At 42.8% G+C, this 18,822-nt stretch overlaps 2 protein-coding genes across 2 annotated transcripts; both read left to right on the plus strand.

The window, feature by feature from the left end:
• Positions 1-7,979: 7,979 nt before the first annotated feature.
• On the plus strand, positions 7,980-8,930 carry LOC148683883 (olfactory receptor 14A16-like). The gene has a single exon (XM_088656294.1). The coding sequence runs from the start codon at positions 7,980-7,982 to the stop codon at positions 8,928-8,930; it is 951 nt and encodes a 316-aa protein (XP_088512420.1).
• Positions 8,931-9,754: 824 nt separating this feature from the next.
• Positions 9,755-10,645, plus strand: LOC132592921 (olfactory receptor 6E1-like). Its single transcript, XM_088654624.1, has one exon. The coding sequence runs from the start codon at positions 9,755-9,757 to the stop codon at positions 10,643-10,645; it is 891 nt and encodes a 296-aa protein (XP_088510750.1).
• The last annotated feature ends 8,177 nt before the right edge of the window (positions 10,646-18,822 follow it).

The raw sequence follows: 18,822 nt of genomic DNA on the forward strand, positions 1-18,822 counted from the left end.
GAGTAGGTGTTTTGAATGTAGGGTGTGGTTTTGGTTTTAACACACATGCGGAATGTGGAAGGTGGGCTGACATCGGATGAGTTGATTATGGTACTGTATTTAAAAAGTCATTTGTGCCTATTGGTTTAGTACTGAGTTGAACCAATGTGGCTATGGGTATGTGGCTCATTAATGAATTATTTAAAGAGCATCATTATTAGTTAGATGGTGAATGTTTAATTAGTGTACTATTAATTCCAAGCCAAGCCAATGGGCCTTTTCTGGGCTTCGCCAGGTGGCTATATACTCCTGCTGCATTTCTTCCCCAGAGTGGTGCATGGCATCACAGCAGGCCTCCACATGGCTTCAAACATAACTCTGATTCAAGTGAATATTCTACCTGCTCAGTCTCTAGGGACAGTAGGGACAGAACTATTGCCCGCCTGAGAAAGAGTCAAGAGCGGGTCGAGAAACGCACAGTGAGATCATGGTCTCCCTACTGCCGTTCACGGATGGCTCGGCGCAGTTGTAGGTCTCCTTCCACCTCTAACCTATCTGACAATTCTTTGAGCCCTGAACTGCATAGGCCTCAGAGCAAGAGAGAAAGACCCCACAGAACCAAGAGAAGAGGACGTAAGTCCAGACAGGACTCATCGGATTCCTCACGTAGGTCTGACTACTTGAACATGGAGTATGAGGACCAGATCAAGGGTACTGGATCACAATGAATTGGCAAAAATTAACCACCAGACTAAGAGGACATAATGAGGAAGTGCATAAGGAGGAATTGAGGCCAATCGTAGATTATCTTTCAAAGTATCACCCATACATGAAGTTGCAGACAGGATTGGATTACTGAAAGATCTAATGATAGTGAAGTTCAGAGAATAAAGACATATGTATTGTAAAAAAAAAAGTTAATTAAAAAAATGATAAAAAGGAGGGGTGGGAAGTCAAGAAGAAGGGGTTGTGTTTTTTTTTTTTTTTTTGAAAATACATTTGTCAATGCCAATAAATGTTTTGGAATATTTTTGGATAAAATGATGTGTGGTAATCTGATGAGTTGATACAAATAAAATTAATCTGATCTGTTCGCTTTTTTCCTGCAATCTATATAATGTTCCCGCAAAATAAGCTCAACTGAATTCATTTACGCTTATTGCTAGATAAATGGGACCCTCCTAACTGTGGGTCCACCTTGCATGTGGGCCCAAGGCACACACACCCCCACTATCCTTGAGGGGGTGGGAGACTGAGCCCAGCCCACGTGATGCTCCCATGATCACACCATGGCCTATTGGCCAATCAGAGATCGGTAGTGTGATTGCGGGGGCATATAAAAGGTGGTGGTGCGTTTCTGGGGATTCACCTGGATTCTCTGTCTTGCTTTCAGATGGACCGCTTTAGATCTTTGGCTCCGGATGCACAGCAGTTGCCGGAGCCTTTTCCAGTGTACCTATGGAGACTTGGAAGCGCATAGTTATGCAGGGAGTAGTCGCTTCCTTGGCCCCCTCCACATTTAGATCTTACATTAAAGCCTGGGCTGCTTATATAGCATTCTGCGTGCAGAAATTATCTATCGCTGCGGATCACCCCCCTTCTACAGATCAGGTTTTGCAATACATGGCACACTTATATCAGCTTCAGCGTGTGGCTAAGACTCTTAAAATCCACTCTGCTGCCATTTCTTTTTTGAAAAACAGAGATAATGGGCTAATGCTGCCAATTTCTTCAAAAGTCCAAAACAAAACAAGCAGCACGCAAAGGCACCAGATTCAATTAAGTTTCAATCCAGTATTATTAATCCAAAGAGAAAACAATAAGAGAACCATATACAAGTATACAAGTGCTGACACAGGAGCCAAAATCAAACGTTAAACAGATAGCATGTACAAATTAAAGGCAAACCAGTCTTTATAGTCTTTGAGGCTATATAGCGGTCAGCAAAGTGGCAGCAGGTCGAGCGAGGTGTCAATGGTAGTAGACAGGCTGCCGGCGTTTTTTTTGCCTGTTTCGCCCATATGACGGGCTTCTTCAGTCTTTGATATTTGTTTTGTTTATATGTATATTAGTGATTTAGTTTGAATACTAATAAGACCTGGTTTATACCACCAGTGAATGCACTAAACATAAAAGCACAAGGAGAAACTACTGAAGAAGCCCGTCATATGCCTTTAATTTGTACATGCTATCTGTTTAACGTTTGATTTTGGCTCCTGTGTCAGCACTTGTATATGGTTCTCTTATTGTTTTCTCTTTGGATTAATAATACTGGATTGAAACTTAATTGAATCTGGTGCCTTTGCGTGCTGCTTGTTTTGTTTTGGCCATTTCTTTTTTGAGCAAATCCCTGTTTGCCCATGATCTGTGTGCAGCTTTTGTGCTCCGGAAGGCTCTGGAGGGCTGGCATAGACTTCAACCATCTTCTGGTGTTGGCCACAGGCCTGTCACCTTTGACCTATTATGTAAAATTTACAAAAAACTAAGATCTGTTTGCTGGTCCCAGTATGAGGCACGGTTGTTCTCTGCCGCTTATTCTATGGCAATTTTTGGAGCGCTCAGAGTGGGTGAGGTTGTTTTTGAGGAGGTCCGCGGGGGAGTTCCTAGGGGTCTGCACTTAGAGGAGAGGACATATATTTGGGAGAGGCAGAATTGGTGGTCCAGATTAGTTGGTAAAACTCAGGCCAAAGGGGATAAGGGGGCCCAGCTTAATTTGCCTGCAACGGCGTATGGGGGTCCCTGCTCTGTAAAAGACACCAGGAGGTATTTACAGATCAGGCCTCCTGGAGTTCACCCGTTCTTGATTCATGAGGACGGAAACCCTTTAGCAAGGCATCTATTCACCAGGGTTGTGTGGAAGGCTATCACGGCCTGTGGCTTGCCAGCACTGGAATTTACTGCCCATTCTTTCAGGATTGGCGCCGCTACGACAGCAGTTCATTGGGGCCTTTCAGTGGGCAGGAAAAAAAACTTGGGCCGGTGAGATCGAATGCCTATAAAGAAAACATCTGGAAAAGCAAGTACCAGTAGCATGTAATCCACCTCCTAACATGTTTTGTCTTTTCCTTTGTTTCAGTGCTGCCGGAGTTGCACATGTGGTTCATGGGTCACAGCATCATGCATTGGCCTGGTGTGTGAGCAGTGGAGTCTGGCTTGGGGCGCCAGCTCGGCATACCTGCTCAAGTCAACGTTTCCTGGGTGTCCAAACGTGGGATGCGCTGGAAAGAATTTTTACCGCTGGCGAAGGCTCGGGTGGCCACTTGGGGCCAGCTTTCTGCGTTGGTTGTGCAGCCGGCCGAAAATGACTTGCCACTGCTGAAGGGCGTGAACTTGAGGACTTGCATTAAGAAGGACTTGGAGGAGCTGGCGGCAGCGCTCCTAGATACCACAATATTTTGGTCGCAGTTCCTGGTGCATCAGGTTTGGCGCAGTAGTTCATGCCCAGCTGCCGCCAACAGAACCAGGAAGCATGTTGACCCTGAAGTGTCAAACAAGGTGTTGGCGCTGGGTGGCAGAGTGATTCACCACCCTGGTATTCCCTTCAGTGATGGAGCCCTGTTTCGAGCTGATGGTTTGCATCTTTCCGGTGGCGGAAATGATGTGTGGATGAACAAGATGGGGCTTGTGTGGCGGTTGGGCATGGGCTTATTGTGATGTCATGGAAGAGAGGTACAGCCATCAGCTTCCATCAGGTACAAGGGTATTCCGTTAGAGGAATCTGCAGGTCTGGATCTCATCCAAAGTCTGCTTGCTGCCATGACCCAGCAGGAACCCTGGGGTGAGCTTCAGTTGGTTGTCATCGACGGAGCTCCTTCATTTGGTTGTTTACCCTTCCAGACTTACTGCAAGGTGCGCAGGAGTCCGATATAGTTATTGCCAATGACTAAGCCAATACCACTCACAGTGCTGTAATCAATAAAGTTTTGGACTAAATTTTTGCCCATTAACCTTAAACTAAAATTCTGTGTCAGTGTGTATTTATTTATCCTTGGGGGTGCGCCAGGGTCTTGACGTACAATTGGGATTAAATGGAAGCCTGAAGATAACTTCCTTTTGAATTCCTAGCAGAACTGGCCATTATTGGATTATCCTTCGTAAACAGCAGTGTGAGTGAGCAGAGCTCAGGTGTATGCCAGCATCCCATTATGCTGTCCGCTACTGGCTGATGTCTAAGTTTGAGCAGGCCATGATACCTGTCAATCACCTGATCTTTTAATTTAAATTATTATCAGTTTGGCTGTGAGAGTTTCCAGGACAGATACAACTAAAGAATGCTTTTCAAGTGCAGGCTTCTTAACTCCTGCTAAGCAGCAGTGATGCAAGTGAGTTTAGGTCAATTGAAAGCCACTACACTACCATAATGTCTGCTACTGCCATTGGTTGCACCCAGTTCCCCAACCTTTGTGCATAAGCTCTAATGCACATGATGGAAAAGCACACTTCATATGAAGGGGAACCTAAGCTCCTTCAGCTAAACACTTATGGAAGCTCAAAGTAGAAGTTCATGATCAGAAAGAATTTGCCAGTGTTGCAAACAGATGAGGTGGGGGGAGAGGACAATAAAAATAGTTGTGATGTTATATGAAATTTAGGTATGCTTTACAAGAAAACAAAATGAAAAAGTATCCTTGCATACTAGAAGTCAATTAATGTTTGGAACCTTTTTCATCTTCTTTGTACAATATTGTGCCTCAATGGGCATTCTTCAGCAAATATGAATTAATTCCAATGGCACCAACATGGGGAGAGCACAAATTTCCCTGGAGCAAAGATTCTCAAGAGATTTTGCAATGGCATCTTTGTTTGCATATCTGAGAACAAGTAAATATGGGGAATGCAATTTGCTGATATTATATTGGTGTGTGTATTTTGGAGTTTTGTTGTCCATGAAACATTGTTGCTTCTTTTCATTTACACATTGTGTACATTTCAGTGGCAGAAATGGATGAATGAGACAACCTTTGCATACAAGGAATGGGTGGAAATATTCTGATGCAATTTCACTCTTCTCCTGGTCGTCTTGCTTTTCACATATATTGAGGAGCAACTGGGTCAGAACTGGGCTGGCTACCTTGAGTCTTTCTCCTCCTCAGCTCCCTTTGTGTCTTTCACTTTCTGGATTGATCAAGCAGGCTCTTATATTCTTATGCATATTAAAAGAACTAGTAGGGAAATGGACAACATTTGTTTTGCACGGCATCATGGGACTGGTATGTTCTCCCAAGAGAGACCCTGAAATAGCACCAGAAAGGAGAATGACATCACCTCCTTCACCTCCTCCTGGCAACCCATGTGCCTTCAAATAAATATCTCCGTCAAGAACATTGGCAGTCTAATCTTCTGAGAGAAAGAGGGGTGAGTATAATTATTCTTGATCATCTGAAATGATTTTAATAATTCAGTGTGCAGTCTTCATCTTCTCTGCTTATTAGATATGAAATTTCAGATCGACTTTCTAGAATGGTGGTTCCTTTAACCTATTTATTTAATTCAGTGTGGTCTCTCCCTCTCCCCCTCTCATCCAAATGTTTTGTTGTTGTTTAGTCATTTAGTCGTGTCCGACTCTTCATGACCCCATGGACCAGAGCACGCCAGGCACTCCTGTCTTCCACTGCCTTCCGCACTTTGGTCAACCTCATGTTTGTAGCTTCAAGAACACTGTCCAGCCATCTCGTCCTCTGTTGTCCCCTTCTCCTTGTGCCCTCCATCTTGCCCAACATCAGGGTCTTTTCCAGGGAGTCTTCTCTTCTCATGAGGTGGCCAAAGTATTGGAGCCTCAGCTTCACGATCTGTCCTTCCAGTGAGCACTCGGGGCTGATTTCCTTCAGAATGGATAGGTTTGATCTTCTTGCAGTCCATGGGACTCTCAAGAGTCTCCTCCAGCACCAAAATTCAAAAGCATCAATTCTTCGGTGATCAGACTTCTTTATGATCCAGTTCTCACTTCCATACATCACTACTGGGAAAACCATAGCTTTAACTATACGGACCTTTGTTGGCAAGGTGATATCTCTGCTTTTTAAGATATTGTCTAGGTTTGTCATTGCTTTTCTCCCAAGAAGCAGGAATCTTTTAATTTCGTGACTGCTGTCACCATCTGCAGTGATCAAAGAGCCCAGGAAAGTAAAATCTCTCACTGCCTCCATTTCCTCCCCTTCTATTTGCCACTGCCTCCATTTCCTCCCCTTCTATTTGCCAGGAGATGATGGGACCAGTGGCCATGATCTTGGTGTTGTTGTTTTTTTTTTTATGTTGAGCTTCACACCATATTTTGCGCTCTCCTCTTTCACCCTCATTAAAAGGTTCTTTAATTCCTCCTCACTTTCTGCCATCAAGGTTGTGTCATCTGCATATCTGAGGTTGTTGATATTTCTTCCGGCAATCTTAATTCTGGCTTGGGATTCATCTAGTCCAGCCTTTCGCATGATGAATTCTGCATATAAGTTAAATAAGCAGGGAGACAATATACAACCTTGTCGTACTCCTTTCCCAATTTTGAACCAGTCAGTTGTTCCATATCCAGTTCTAACTGTAGCTTCTTGTCCCACATAGAAATTTCTCAGGAGATAGATGAGGTGATCAGGCACTCCCATTTCTTTAAGAACTTGCCATAGTTTGCTGTGGTTGACACAGTCAAAGGCTTTTGCATAGTCGATGAAGCAGAAGTTTATGTCTTTCTGGAACTCTCTAGCTTTCTCCATTATCCTTTGCATATTTGCTATTTGGTCTCTGTTTCCTCTGCCCCTTCAAAATCCTGCTTGCACTTCTGGGAGTTCTTGGTCCACATACTGCTGAAGCTTGTCTTGTAGAATTTTGAGCATAACCTTTCCAGCGTGTGAAATGAGTGCAATTGTGCGGTAGTTGGAGCTTTCTTTGGCACTGCCCTTCTTTGGGATTGGGATGTCGACTGATCTTCTCCAATCCTCTGGCCATTGCTTCGTTTTCCAAACCTGCTGGCATATTGGGTGTAGCACCTTAACAGCATCACCTTTTAAAATTTTAAATAGTTCAGCTGGAATATCATCACTTCCACTGGCCTTGTTATTAGCAGTGCTTTCTAAGGCCCATTTGACTTCACTCTCCAAGATGTCTGGCTGAAGGTCAGCAACCACACTACCTGGGGTGTACGAGACCTCCATATCTTTCTGGTATAATTCCTCTGTGTATTCTTGCCACCTCTTCTTGATGTCTTCTGCTTCTGTTAGGTCCTTACCACTTTTGTCCTTTATTATGGCAATCTTTGTACGAAATGTTCCTTTCATATCTCCAATTTTCTTGAACAGATCTCTGGTTTTCCCCATTCTATTGTTTTCCTCTATTTCTTTGCATTGCTCATTTAAGAAGACCCTCTTGTCTCTCCTTGCTATTTTTTGAAAATCTGCAATTCAGTTTCCTGTATCTTTCACTATCTCCCTCGCATTTTGCTTGCCTCCTCTCCCCCGCTATTTGTAAGGCCTCGTGGCAAAGGGGCTTAAGTAACTTAGAGAAGTTATGTTTTGACCAAATGTGATCCACCTGGAGAAGGAACAGGCAAGCCACTCCAGTATCCCTGTCAAGAAACCTCGATGGACAAAGACAACAGGCATCCAAATGTTACATGTTTCTTAAAATGATTTATGTACGTGTGATGGCTCAATCGGAGATTTCTGTAATAACTTTACCATTTACATAATATATCAGGCACCCCCAAACTTCGGCCCTCCAGATGTTTTGGCCTACAACTCCCATGATCCCTAGCTAACAGGACCAGTGGTCAGGGATGGTGGGAATTGTAGTCCAAAACATCTGGAGGGCTGAGGTTTGGGGGTGCCTGCTTTATATCATACCAGGATGAAAGCACACATCAAAAATTGATAGTGTGCATACTTAGTTCTTGATTCGGATAGATGTGTAGTTGCGAACTAGCGCAATATATAAGATGATCTTTTTTTAAAAAACAGAATGTTCAAAATTTATAAGCTCCACTAACTCAAAACTATTTAACTTCTATCTGCAGAACGATGGAAATGAGAGAAATGGCTAACCAATCTACTCCAACAGAGTTCCTTCTCATGGGGTTTTCTGAAGCCCGTGATTTGCAGATTTTGCATTCTGCAATGTTTCTCTTCATTTACTTAACAGCCTTAGTAGGAAATTCTCTCATCATCACAGCTGTGGCCTTAGACCACCACCTTCACAGCCCAATGTACTTCTTTTTGATTAACCTGTCATTGTTTGATGTCTGCTCCATCTCCACTACTGTGCCCAAATCCATTGCCATTTCATTGACAAACAACAACATGATTTCTTTTGCCGGATGTGTCACACAGGTCTTCTTAGTGGTGACATTTGTTGGTGGTGAGCTTGCTTTGCTCACTGTTATGGCTTATGACCGTTTTGTAGCCATCTGTCGTCCACTACAATATACCTTCATCATGAATTGGAATGCCTGCATGCAAATGGTAGCTGCTTCCTGGATAAGCAACCTGATTCATGCAGTATTGGAAACCAGTTTTACTTTCGTGCTAAATTTCTGTGGGACCAATATCATTGGACAATATTTTTGTGACATTCCTCAATTGCAAAAGATTTCTTGCAGTGATACAAACATGAATCAAGTTCTGATTTTTGTCATTGTGTTTTTTATTGACTCTTTTTGTTTTGCATTTATCTTTGTGTCTTATGGCTACATATTTTCTGCTGTGCTGAGGATCCCATCAGTCCAAGGCAGATATAAAGCTTTTTCTACCTGCACTCCTCACCTGACTGTCTTCTCTTTATTCATCATCACAGCTGTGTTTTCATACATGAGACCAAAAGCACTTTCTTCCCCCACTGTGGACTTGGTTTCTGCTGTATTATATACAGTTTTACCACCGGTTCTTAATCCCATTATTTATAGCCTCAGGAACAAGGACATTCAACTGGCAGTCTGGAAAATACCCAGAAAACTGAAACATCTCATTACATGATTCATCACTTCCAGATTTTTGGAAAACATGGAAACACTTAATGTATATCTGAGGTTGAACTTAGGAAATTTCTTTTTTCACCTTTGAAATAGAGGATTTCATAATATTAACTATTTATCATATTAAAAGGCTCCTTGCCATTTTCACAGATTTAGTGACAGAGAATATGTTGATCTTGCTATTTCTTCAGTTATGGGCCATAATTGCTGCTGCTACACTGTTGCAGAGAACTTTCTTGATTGTATCTTATGTAGACATTTCCGAAAGAATTGTTTTTGTGCTGTTACTTACAAATCTGACTCTTAAAATTGAAGGCCTTATATTTGCTTTAAGATATGTTAGTCTAGTTTCTCGTTAAACATAGTGAATGTATGACAGAGGGTGCTGTATATTAACAATACAAATAATAAATAGTTGTTGGGTGAAACCTGTTCCCCTTACAAAGCTGCAATTTCCAGATTTCTTGGGGAGGAGGTTGAATGTTAAAGCACTTTGGGAATGCCAAGGTGGGAGTGGAAGAAACAGAAGGATCTGTGATTCTCCATCTGCTATATATGCATGTGTGGGTGTGGGGAATGACCACTCCCCACATCAAATGGAGGACGGCTTTTGCATGGTCGTGTGCAGTTCCCTAGATCCCTGTGCGGCTCCTGGTAGTTAAGGACTGGCTTCATCCTCCCTAGGCAGGATACCTATGGTCTCCACCTACCTGCAGTACCTTGGTTAATGAACTTAATCCATTCCAGAAGTCCATTCTTAAACCCAGAAATAAACAGTAAATTGCAAGAACTCGGGCCAGGAGGAAGATGAATTTCAAGTAAGGTATGGTAGGCAACTTTATCATTATTACCTTGGTGTGCTGTGAAAACAGCCTTCACTCCCCAATGTACATGTTTATTGCCAACTTGTCTATTTTGGAGGCTCTCTACACCACCACAGTTATCCCCAAAATGCTAGTCAACTTCATGAGTCAGAGAAAATCCATCTCCTTCCATAGTTGTATCGTGCAAGCCTACATTTTCTTCTCAGCAGGTTCCAGTGAGTTCTTCCTTTTGGCTGTCATGTCGTTTGACCGCTATCTTGCCATTTGTAACCCAATGAGATATGCAGCCATCATGACCATGCGCCTTTGCCTCCAGCTTATTGCTGCTTCCTGGATGTGGGACTTCTTTGCAGTCCTACCACCTACAATCCTGGTAGGCCAGCTGCCATTTTGTGGACCCAATGTCATTAAACATTTCTTTTGTGATGTTGACCCCTTACTCAAGCTGGCCTGCTTTGATGTAAGGAAAATTGAAATGATTAATTTTGTAAGTGCAGCCTTGCTCCTTCTGGGTTCATTACTGGTGACAAGTGTGTCCTATATCTTCATCATTGGAACAGTGCTGAGGATCCATGCAGTCAAAGGACAACAGAAAGCATTCTCTACATGTGCCTCTCACCCAATTGTGGTGACACTCTACTATGGGAGTTGCATTTTCATGTATGTACAGCCACAAAAAAATGACTCTTTGGACCTGAACAAGGTAGTCAGCATACTGAACACAGTCAGAACTCCATTCCTGAACCCTTTCATTTATAGTCTGAGAAACAAGAAAGTCAAGGAAGCCCTGAAACATCTTGCCAGGAGAAAGACTTCCCCCTTAATTAAGCTCAGATTTCTAAAACAGGAAAAGGGGCCTATGCACTGTGTAGTATTGAATAATGGAAGTTGATAAAGGTGGGGAGGTTGATGGGAAGGTGTACACACATCAAGACTGGAACAATGGTTCAGCTGAATATTCTAGATGTGAGATCATTTTCCTGGGGAACATGTAATCTTTGTTACTGTTCCAAATCTCTAACACATGTGGCGTGGTGGAGCTTCTGGCTTTCAGTGAGGAGATATTCATTTAAAAATTTACTCAGTGATGAATCTCACAGGACAGTCTTTGCATAGCTGTCTTACAGCCTCAGCTACCTCAGAGAGTTGGTTTGAAAACAGTAACACTATAATCCACTTTTTTGACTTTTTGAGTTCCTGTGAAAAGTGGTGTATAGCTGTTCTTAGTAATTGTGATTGTGTGGCGATGTCCCTTGCTCCAAAGGAAAATAAGACACTGTGAAATGAATTTTAAGAGGGCGAAAAGGCCACAACTTTATTGGTTTTGGTTTTTGAGCGGTATTGGCTTAGGCATTGGAACCTAACAGGCTATATCCAACTGTAACCCGTGTGTTACAGTCTGGGAGAAATTAACCACCAGAAAGGAGCCCAATGATGTACATCTACTGAGACACCTCCTGTGGCCACCGTTGGGGGGTGCCATAAGGCCCAGACCTCCGCAGGCTCAGGACAAAGCTACCCCCCCAGAACCCCTTTAACGGGATTAAATCTCCAAATTCTGGGCAGACAATGGCGTGATCTGCCCCCCTTCTTCTTTTATGCAAATTTGCTCCAAGAACTTCCTCGATGCACGCTACCAGGGCCTCGCAGAGTTTGTCCATTCAAGTCTAAAACCTTTCTGGCCACTGCCAGATCCAAAAACTTCATTGATTTATCGAAAGCAGTGGGGGTGTGAAAGTAGCACCAAAATGCGTCTCTCTAGCCGAGAAGACCAAAGGATTTTGCAAGGCGGCCCTGGCCCCACCACATCCATCTCCTTGTAAACCGGGAAACTCTGATCCGTGGGGGTTGCCCCAAATTGGGACCCAGTCCCCAATCAAAGGTGCATTCCCAAGCCCAGTGCATTATACTGTGATCATCTATCGAGGTATTTACCGTATTATCTCCTGGGAACAAAGTAAAAGAACGTAAGTGATTTGCCAAAGTCAAATAATTAGTCACATTGTGCGGCAGATGTAACCTTTTTAAGCTTCGTACTTTCAACGACCCAATTCATTTACTCTCTCCGATGAGAGGCTCATGTGTACTGCAGTTGTAGCTGCCCTAATTCGGAAGGAATGTACAGTAAATCTGGAGAGAGAAAGCCCACATGACGCGATGGCCCTGCGGCTGACACGCGTAAACTGATGATGGGCTAGGCAAGAGCCAACCTGGAGAATCAGGAATGGCACAGGAGTGGGAGGCCTCGAATGAAGGAATCGCCTGGTTTCCTTCACAGGGCAATGGCTGCTAAGCCCTGAGGCTAGTAAGCGCGTGAAGGCACCCTACCCTCCCCGATCCGTTTTAATTGACGAATATGAAGCACTAATTATGTATCAGATAGTGTTAGGTCAGAACACAAAGTGCCCTTAGCGGACTTGTTGAAGGGGGGGGGCTCCGCAAACCCATCCTGATAGATAAGGAAGGGGCCAGGGGTGGGTGGCCTTAACTGAAGGAATCGCCTGGTGTCCGTCACTGATTCTGATTCAATTCATAGGCTAAGAGAGGAATAGCAGCTGTCAGACTATTAAAAGTCTTGACCACACGCCCAGATTGCACAGTCAGCAAGGTATTGAAGCACCTGCTCTGTGGTGGGAGGACTGACTGTGCCTGATACCCACAGATTTCCCCATAGGCCATAAAGTCTGAAAACAAAGGTTTGAATAGAAAGTCAATGAAATCAGCCAGGAGAGTGGACAGAGCCAAGAAGCCATCAAGGCTAGCCAACGCGATGCCATTCGTAACTCCAGGAATAAATGTGCTGCGAAGGTAAAGATAAACTTAAGGTGAAGCAGAACAATTGCATGTAGCGGGAGTGACATCATCTTCGACTGCTTTGCCAGGCCATTGATGACAGCTCAATTATCAATTCCAGGGCGAACGTGGTGATCCCCAAAATCCTTCATCTGGAGGTGAACTCGAACTATTTTGAAAGAAACTTTCAAAGGTTAAATAGCGTGAAATAGTAACCAGGCTAGCATCACGCAAACACAGGTGTCTGTGAAGGAGCCCTGATTGAGCCATATAATGTGGGAACAATTTCAAATTGTCTTGCCTGGGAGATACCTCAAGAGCATAACTTAAGAAGAGGACGGAAGTCCAGCTGATGTACACCCACAGGAACAGGCTCTAGAGCCAAAGTAAATGTTGATTTATCATGTTCTGGGCAAGAAAGTAATAAGAGGATAGAAGCCCAGCTGATGTACACCCACAGGAGCAGGCTCTATCGTCAAATGTAAATCCCTAACCCATTATGTTCAGGGTAAGAAAGTATGTGCAATGTGAAGGGCAAGGTCGACACCTGCTCTAGGAAGTCATTGCAGCCATCAACACATTGCTCGGGATATCAAATGGTAGTATCAGCCAGGATCTAATAATTTGAACTCAAAAGTTTCCCGATTGATCATATAACAGAAGCAAATGCCTGACTTTGTTTTATTTATTTGTTGGTTATTATTATTATTATTATTATTATTATTATTATTATTATTATATATGTTTATGTATTTATTTATTTATCTTATAACTGAAACAACCAGCAGATGTGTGGTTCAGTAATGCATATACAGTACTGCCACTATTTGCACAGGTTAAAGCAGACTTGCTTCCATTCTAACCATCAACTGGGTGCAATAAGAAGAATGCATATAACATCCTACGATGCTAACCTAAGCAGAGATCTCATACTGATAAACTGAAGAGGTAAAAGGAGTAAATGCCAGACTTTTATTTTATTTTATTTATTTATTTTTGTATTTTTCTATGTATTTATTTATTTATCTTATAATTGGAACAATCAGCACATGTGCGGTTTAGTAAAGCATATACAGTACTGTCACCATTTGCACAAGTTGAAGCAGACTTGCTTTCCCACATGGAAATTGAACCTGCAACCTTGGGGTTATCAGCACTAATATCCTATCAACCCAGAAATAATACCCCAAAGTTCCCGGGTTGGTCATCTATGGAACCCGCCACTTAGGCGTTATTAACACTAGGATGAGACCTTGGTGGTCGCCTATTCCCAACCCTTGTAATGAATAATATGCACCTATCCCATGTGGGGATAGGGCCTGCAAAAATAAAAATAAAAACTTGGCTCTGTCAGCACTACTATCCTGCCAATCCAGAAACGGTACCTCAGAGTATGTAATGCAAGAATATGCAGCTCTCCATATGGGGATTAAACCAGTAACCTTGGGGTTATCAGCACTGATTATCCCCTAAACCCAGGAATAGTATCACAGAGTGTTCCTTGGTGATCATCTAGTAATGCAACCACCTGTAATGCAAGGATATGCAGCCTTCCCATATGGGGATAGAATCTGGAACCTTGGCATTATTAAACTGTAGAGTTGGAAGGGATCCTGAAAGTCATCTAGTACAACCCCCTGCAGCACACTTGGTCTCTGCAACTGTGCTAGCCGCTTTAATTCTGCACCACTTCTGATCTTACAAGTTTCATGAAGAAGATTCCCAATCCCACCTAGAAGTGTCAGGGACCCACTGCATGCAAAGCAGATTATCGTGCACTGTGGTACAGCTCTAAGATTTGGTTAAGTAATTAGGCCAAAGGTCATTTAGCAATCTCGACGATTCACCGGAGATTGGAATAATATAATTATTAATTATTATTAATTGGTTTCCCATTTATTTATTTCTATATTAAGTATTTTATTATTCATGTATTAAAATTCTTACTACTCCTAATTATTATCAAGGAAACTACTGTTTATGCAAGGTAAGCATAAACCAGGGATTCCTAAACTAAGGTCCAGGTCGCCAGATGCGGCCCAATCGCCTTCTAAATCCGGCCCGTGGACGGTCCGAGAATCAGCATGTTTTTATATGAGTAGAATGTGTCCTTTAATTTAAATGCAACTCTGGATTATTTGTGGGGCATAGGAATTCTTCATATATATAGTCCGGCCCCCCACCAGGTCTGAGGGACAGTGGACCGGCCTCCTGCTGAAAAAGTTTGCTGACGCCTAGGCTAAACTAACAGCAATGAAATTAAAATGTTAAATGCAGTAATATAAATTTTAAAAATACTGTTTTCTCTAGGCCAACTCCCTGCAATGCAGGAATCTTTGCCCAACGTGGGGCTCGAACCCACAACACTGAGATTAATAGCCTCATGCTCTACCAACTGAGCAGGGTTACTGGCCGATGCCAATGCAGCTATGATTATTATCGAGTAAAAATTTTCTGTTAATACCAGGTAAGCATGAACTAACAATTAGAAAATTAAAATGTTAGATGCAGTAATATAACATATGGAAAATACAGAGGACGCCAATGCAGCTAAGATTTTTATCGAGTAAAATTTACCATTAATGCAAGGTAAGCATAAATTAACAGCTACAAAATTAAAATGTTAATTGTTGTAATATAAAATTTAAAACTATGAAGGATGCCAATGCAGCTATGAGGGTAAAATAATCAAGCAACAGTAACACCAGTAAAACAATGTAGCAACATACTGCTCAAGGCAACAACAATATAACCCTCGTAGAGGTTCAACTAAATGAGACCATAAATTAATTAAGGGGAATATAGGCCGTGCTTTGTTGACCCTATAAGCTTCTGTGTCAGGTGAGCACGTATTCCCCCTGTTACACACTTACTTAATTACAACAATAAATCCAATTGCTGTGGGGATCTGAGCGGGCTGAGAGCCGGGACGAAGGAGACTGAGCTCACATCTCTGGCTTGTTTAAAAGAGGGGTAGCCCTGCCTCCCGGCCAACCCTACTGGTTGGCCCGGGTATGACGGAGGTGGGAACTCCCATCTCGCGAGGGGGCTGAGCGCTCAGCCCCCATCGTGAGAATTCGCTCAGGCCACGCCCACAACCCCACCTCCGTGAGATGCGGAAGTGGCTTAATGATGAGGCTGAGAATGACATGAAAACTCTATTGTATGAGTCTCAGATGAAGAAAATGAAACCTCAAGATAAAATGTTTTACTTGCTTAATGACAATTATGCAGTTGCATTTCTGAGAGACATCAATTTCAAGATTTAAATTTTATTTATTTATTCATTTAGTTATTTGATTTGATTAGATTTTAATTGGTGTGCTCCCAATATTTACTCAGTCCAAGTCCATATTTACTAGTCCATCTTTACTAGTCCTAGTCCAACACTCTAAGTGCTACACTGTACTGGTTCAGAATAGTCAGAATAATTTATTTATGTTAATCAGATTCAGTACTTAATTGGAGTTGCAGCTTGACATCTTGGACAATAAAATATATATTGCAGTATTGTTTCTCAAACCACCTACACTTCAGCTAGAGTCCTTCAGCCTTTCCTAATTCATCCCCAACCAAGGTGTTAATACCTAACACACCCATATGCTATTTCATAGCATATTATTTTGCTTTGGATCCTTCCCAAGTTTCTTTTACCAAACCTATTGCTCCAGTTTATAATCATGGACCTGTTTCAGATGGTGTGCTCCCAATATTTACTTATTGTCATTATATTCCACCTTTTCTCCATAGAGCTGAAGGGCATCCTTCCCAAGTCTAACCTCCAGATAGCTCTGTAAAATAGCTTAGCCTGAGAAAATTGGTGAAAAGTCACCCAGTTATCTTAATGGCTGAGCAGAGATTTGAACCTGGGTTCCCTAGTCCTAGTCCAACACTCTAAGCGCTACACTGTAGTGGCTCAGAATAGTCAGAATAATTTGGGTTCCGGTTTCCGCCGGCAGGAATGGCGGACCTGTTTTCCATCCCTCTGACCTTCGTAAGGAATTTTGCGGTTGCTAGGGGAGTAAATGGCAACCCCCTACCCTCTCCGGGGGTTACGGAGAGGGGCCGCTGGCCCGCGATGCCCCCAGACCCACTCCGACTGTTTTTGGAGTGGGGGGAGCTTGGGCTGAAAAGCACTTACGAGGGCCAGGACTCCCGGACGTTAATCTGCATGGCGGGGATTTCCATGGTTAAAGAAGATAATTAGGCTTAAATCTATGGACATACTTCAGAAGGAGGGGAGGAAGCGCTGTTTACTGCTGAGAAATTTATGCTGCTGAGGGAGAGGAGTCAAAGGCTGTATTTCATCAGGAAGAAGGATTGATGGGGACAGAGCGAAAAGGGAAGTGAGATTTTTTTTATTTTTCTTCATATGAGTTACTTCGTACCTTCCCAGACGCGATGTCCTGGCTTGTTTGGAGTGAAAGAGAAGCAAAAGACTGTGTGAGTTGAACTTTATAAACTGTTGTTACTGAGCATATTTTTTAAAGATGTGGAGTTGCCGATGAGAAAAGCCCCCCTCTAGTTGGACGGAAGGAGTGCCTGGACGCGTTCGGAGGATTTATGAGCTGTGACGCACTTTGAATTGGAGCAGCGACCTGAAGCTAAGTTCAGCTATAGGGCAAGGAGATCCATTAATTTACCAAGAGTCTATGGTTTGATGTTTGGGTCTTCTGCCTGGAAAAGCTGTAAATCTTACAAAGATCGTAAATCTACATGGTTATGAGAGAAAACGAAAGTGATTTGAGCTTTTTAAGATGGCGCTGCTTCGTGTTGACGACGCAACAGGGAGCTCCAGACTAAGAAGATTTATGGGGAGGCTGGACTGATTAACCCACACAGGAGAAAGAACATATGTGAAACCTTGTTTGATATTTATCTCAGCAGCTGGGAAACAATCGGTTGAAAGTGGAAAACATCTATATGACTGTAAGGGAAAGATCTGGATTATTATGAACTTGGAGAGACGATTTGAACTTTAGAAAAAAGACGGCAGTGGACGGTTGCGAGGAATCCCCAATTTCTTGAAGCATGGGAACCCAAAAAAATTTTCTAGATGATTTGGCATAACATTCGGTTTGATTGATATATATGTGTATAATTTGAAATAATGAATGTGATATAATTGGTTTTAATTGGAAAATTAATAAAAATATATTTTTAAAAAAAGAATGTTGTTGTTGTTTAGTCGTTTAGTCGTGTCCGACTCTTCGTGACCCCATGGACCATAGCACGCCAGGCACTCCTATCTTGCACTGCCTCCCGTAGTTTGGTCAAACTCATGTTCGTAGCTTCGAGAACACTGTCCAACCATCTCGTCCTCTGTCGTCCCCTTCTCCTAGTGCCCTCAATCTTTCCCAACATCAGAGTCTTTTCCAAGGATTCTTCTCTTCTCATGAGGTGGCCAAAGTATTGGAGCCTCAGCTTCACGATCTGGCCTTCCAGGGAGCACTCAGGGCTGATTTCCTTAAGAATTGATAGGTTTGATCTTCTAGCAGTCCATGGGACTCTCAAGAGTCTCCTCCAGCACCATAATTCAAAAGCATCCATTCTTCGGCGATCAGCCTTCTTTATGGTCCAGCTCTCACTTCCATACATCACTACTGGGAAAACCATAGCTTTAACTATACGGACCTTTGTCGGCAAGGTGATGTCTCTGCTTTTTAAGATGCTGTCTAGGTTTGTCATTGCTTTTCTCCCAAGAAGCAGGCGTCTTTTAATTTCGTGACTGCTGTCACCATCTGCGGTGATCAAGGAGCCCAAGAAAGTAAAATCTCTCACTGCCTCCATTTCTTCCCCTTCTATTTGCCAGGAGGTGATGGGACCAGTGGCCATGATCTTGGTTTTTTTGATGTTGAGCTTCAGACCATATTTTGTGCTCTCCTCTTTCACCCTCATTAAAAGGTTCTTTAATTCCTCCTCACTTTCTGCCATCAAGGTTGTGTCATCTGCATATCTGAGGTTGTTGATATTTCTTCCGGCAATCTTAATTCCTGCTTGGGATTCATCTAGTCCAGCCTTTCGCATGATGAATTCTGCATATAAGTTAAATAAGCAGGGAGACAATATACAACCTTGTCGTACTCCTTTCCCAATTTTGAACCAATCAGTTGTTCCATATCCAGTTCTAACTGTAGCTTCTTGTCCCACATAGAGATTTCTCAGGAGACAGATGAGGTGATCAGGCACTCCCATTTCTTTAAGAACTTGCCATAGTTTGCTGTGGTCGACACAGTCAAAGGCTTTTGCATAGTCAATGAAGCAGAAGTAGACGTT

The sequence above is a fragment of the Zootoca vivipara genome, chromosome 12, assembly GCF_965207765.1.
Source record: "Zootoca vivipara chromosome 12, rZooViv2.hap1.1, whole genome shotgun sequence".
Classification (NCBI taxonomy): Eukaryota; Metazoa; Chordata; class Lepidosauria; order Squamata; family Lacertidae; genus Zootoca; species Zootoca vivipara.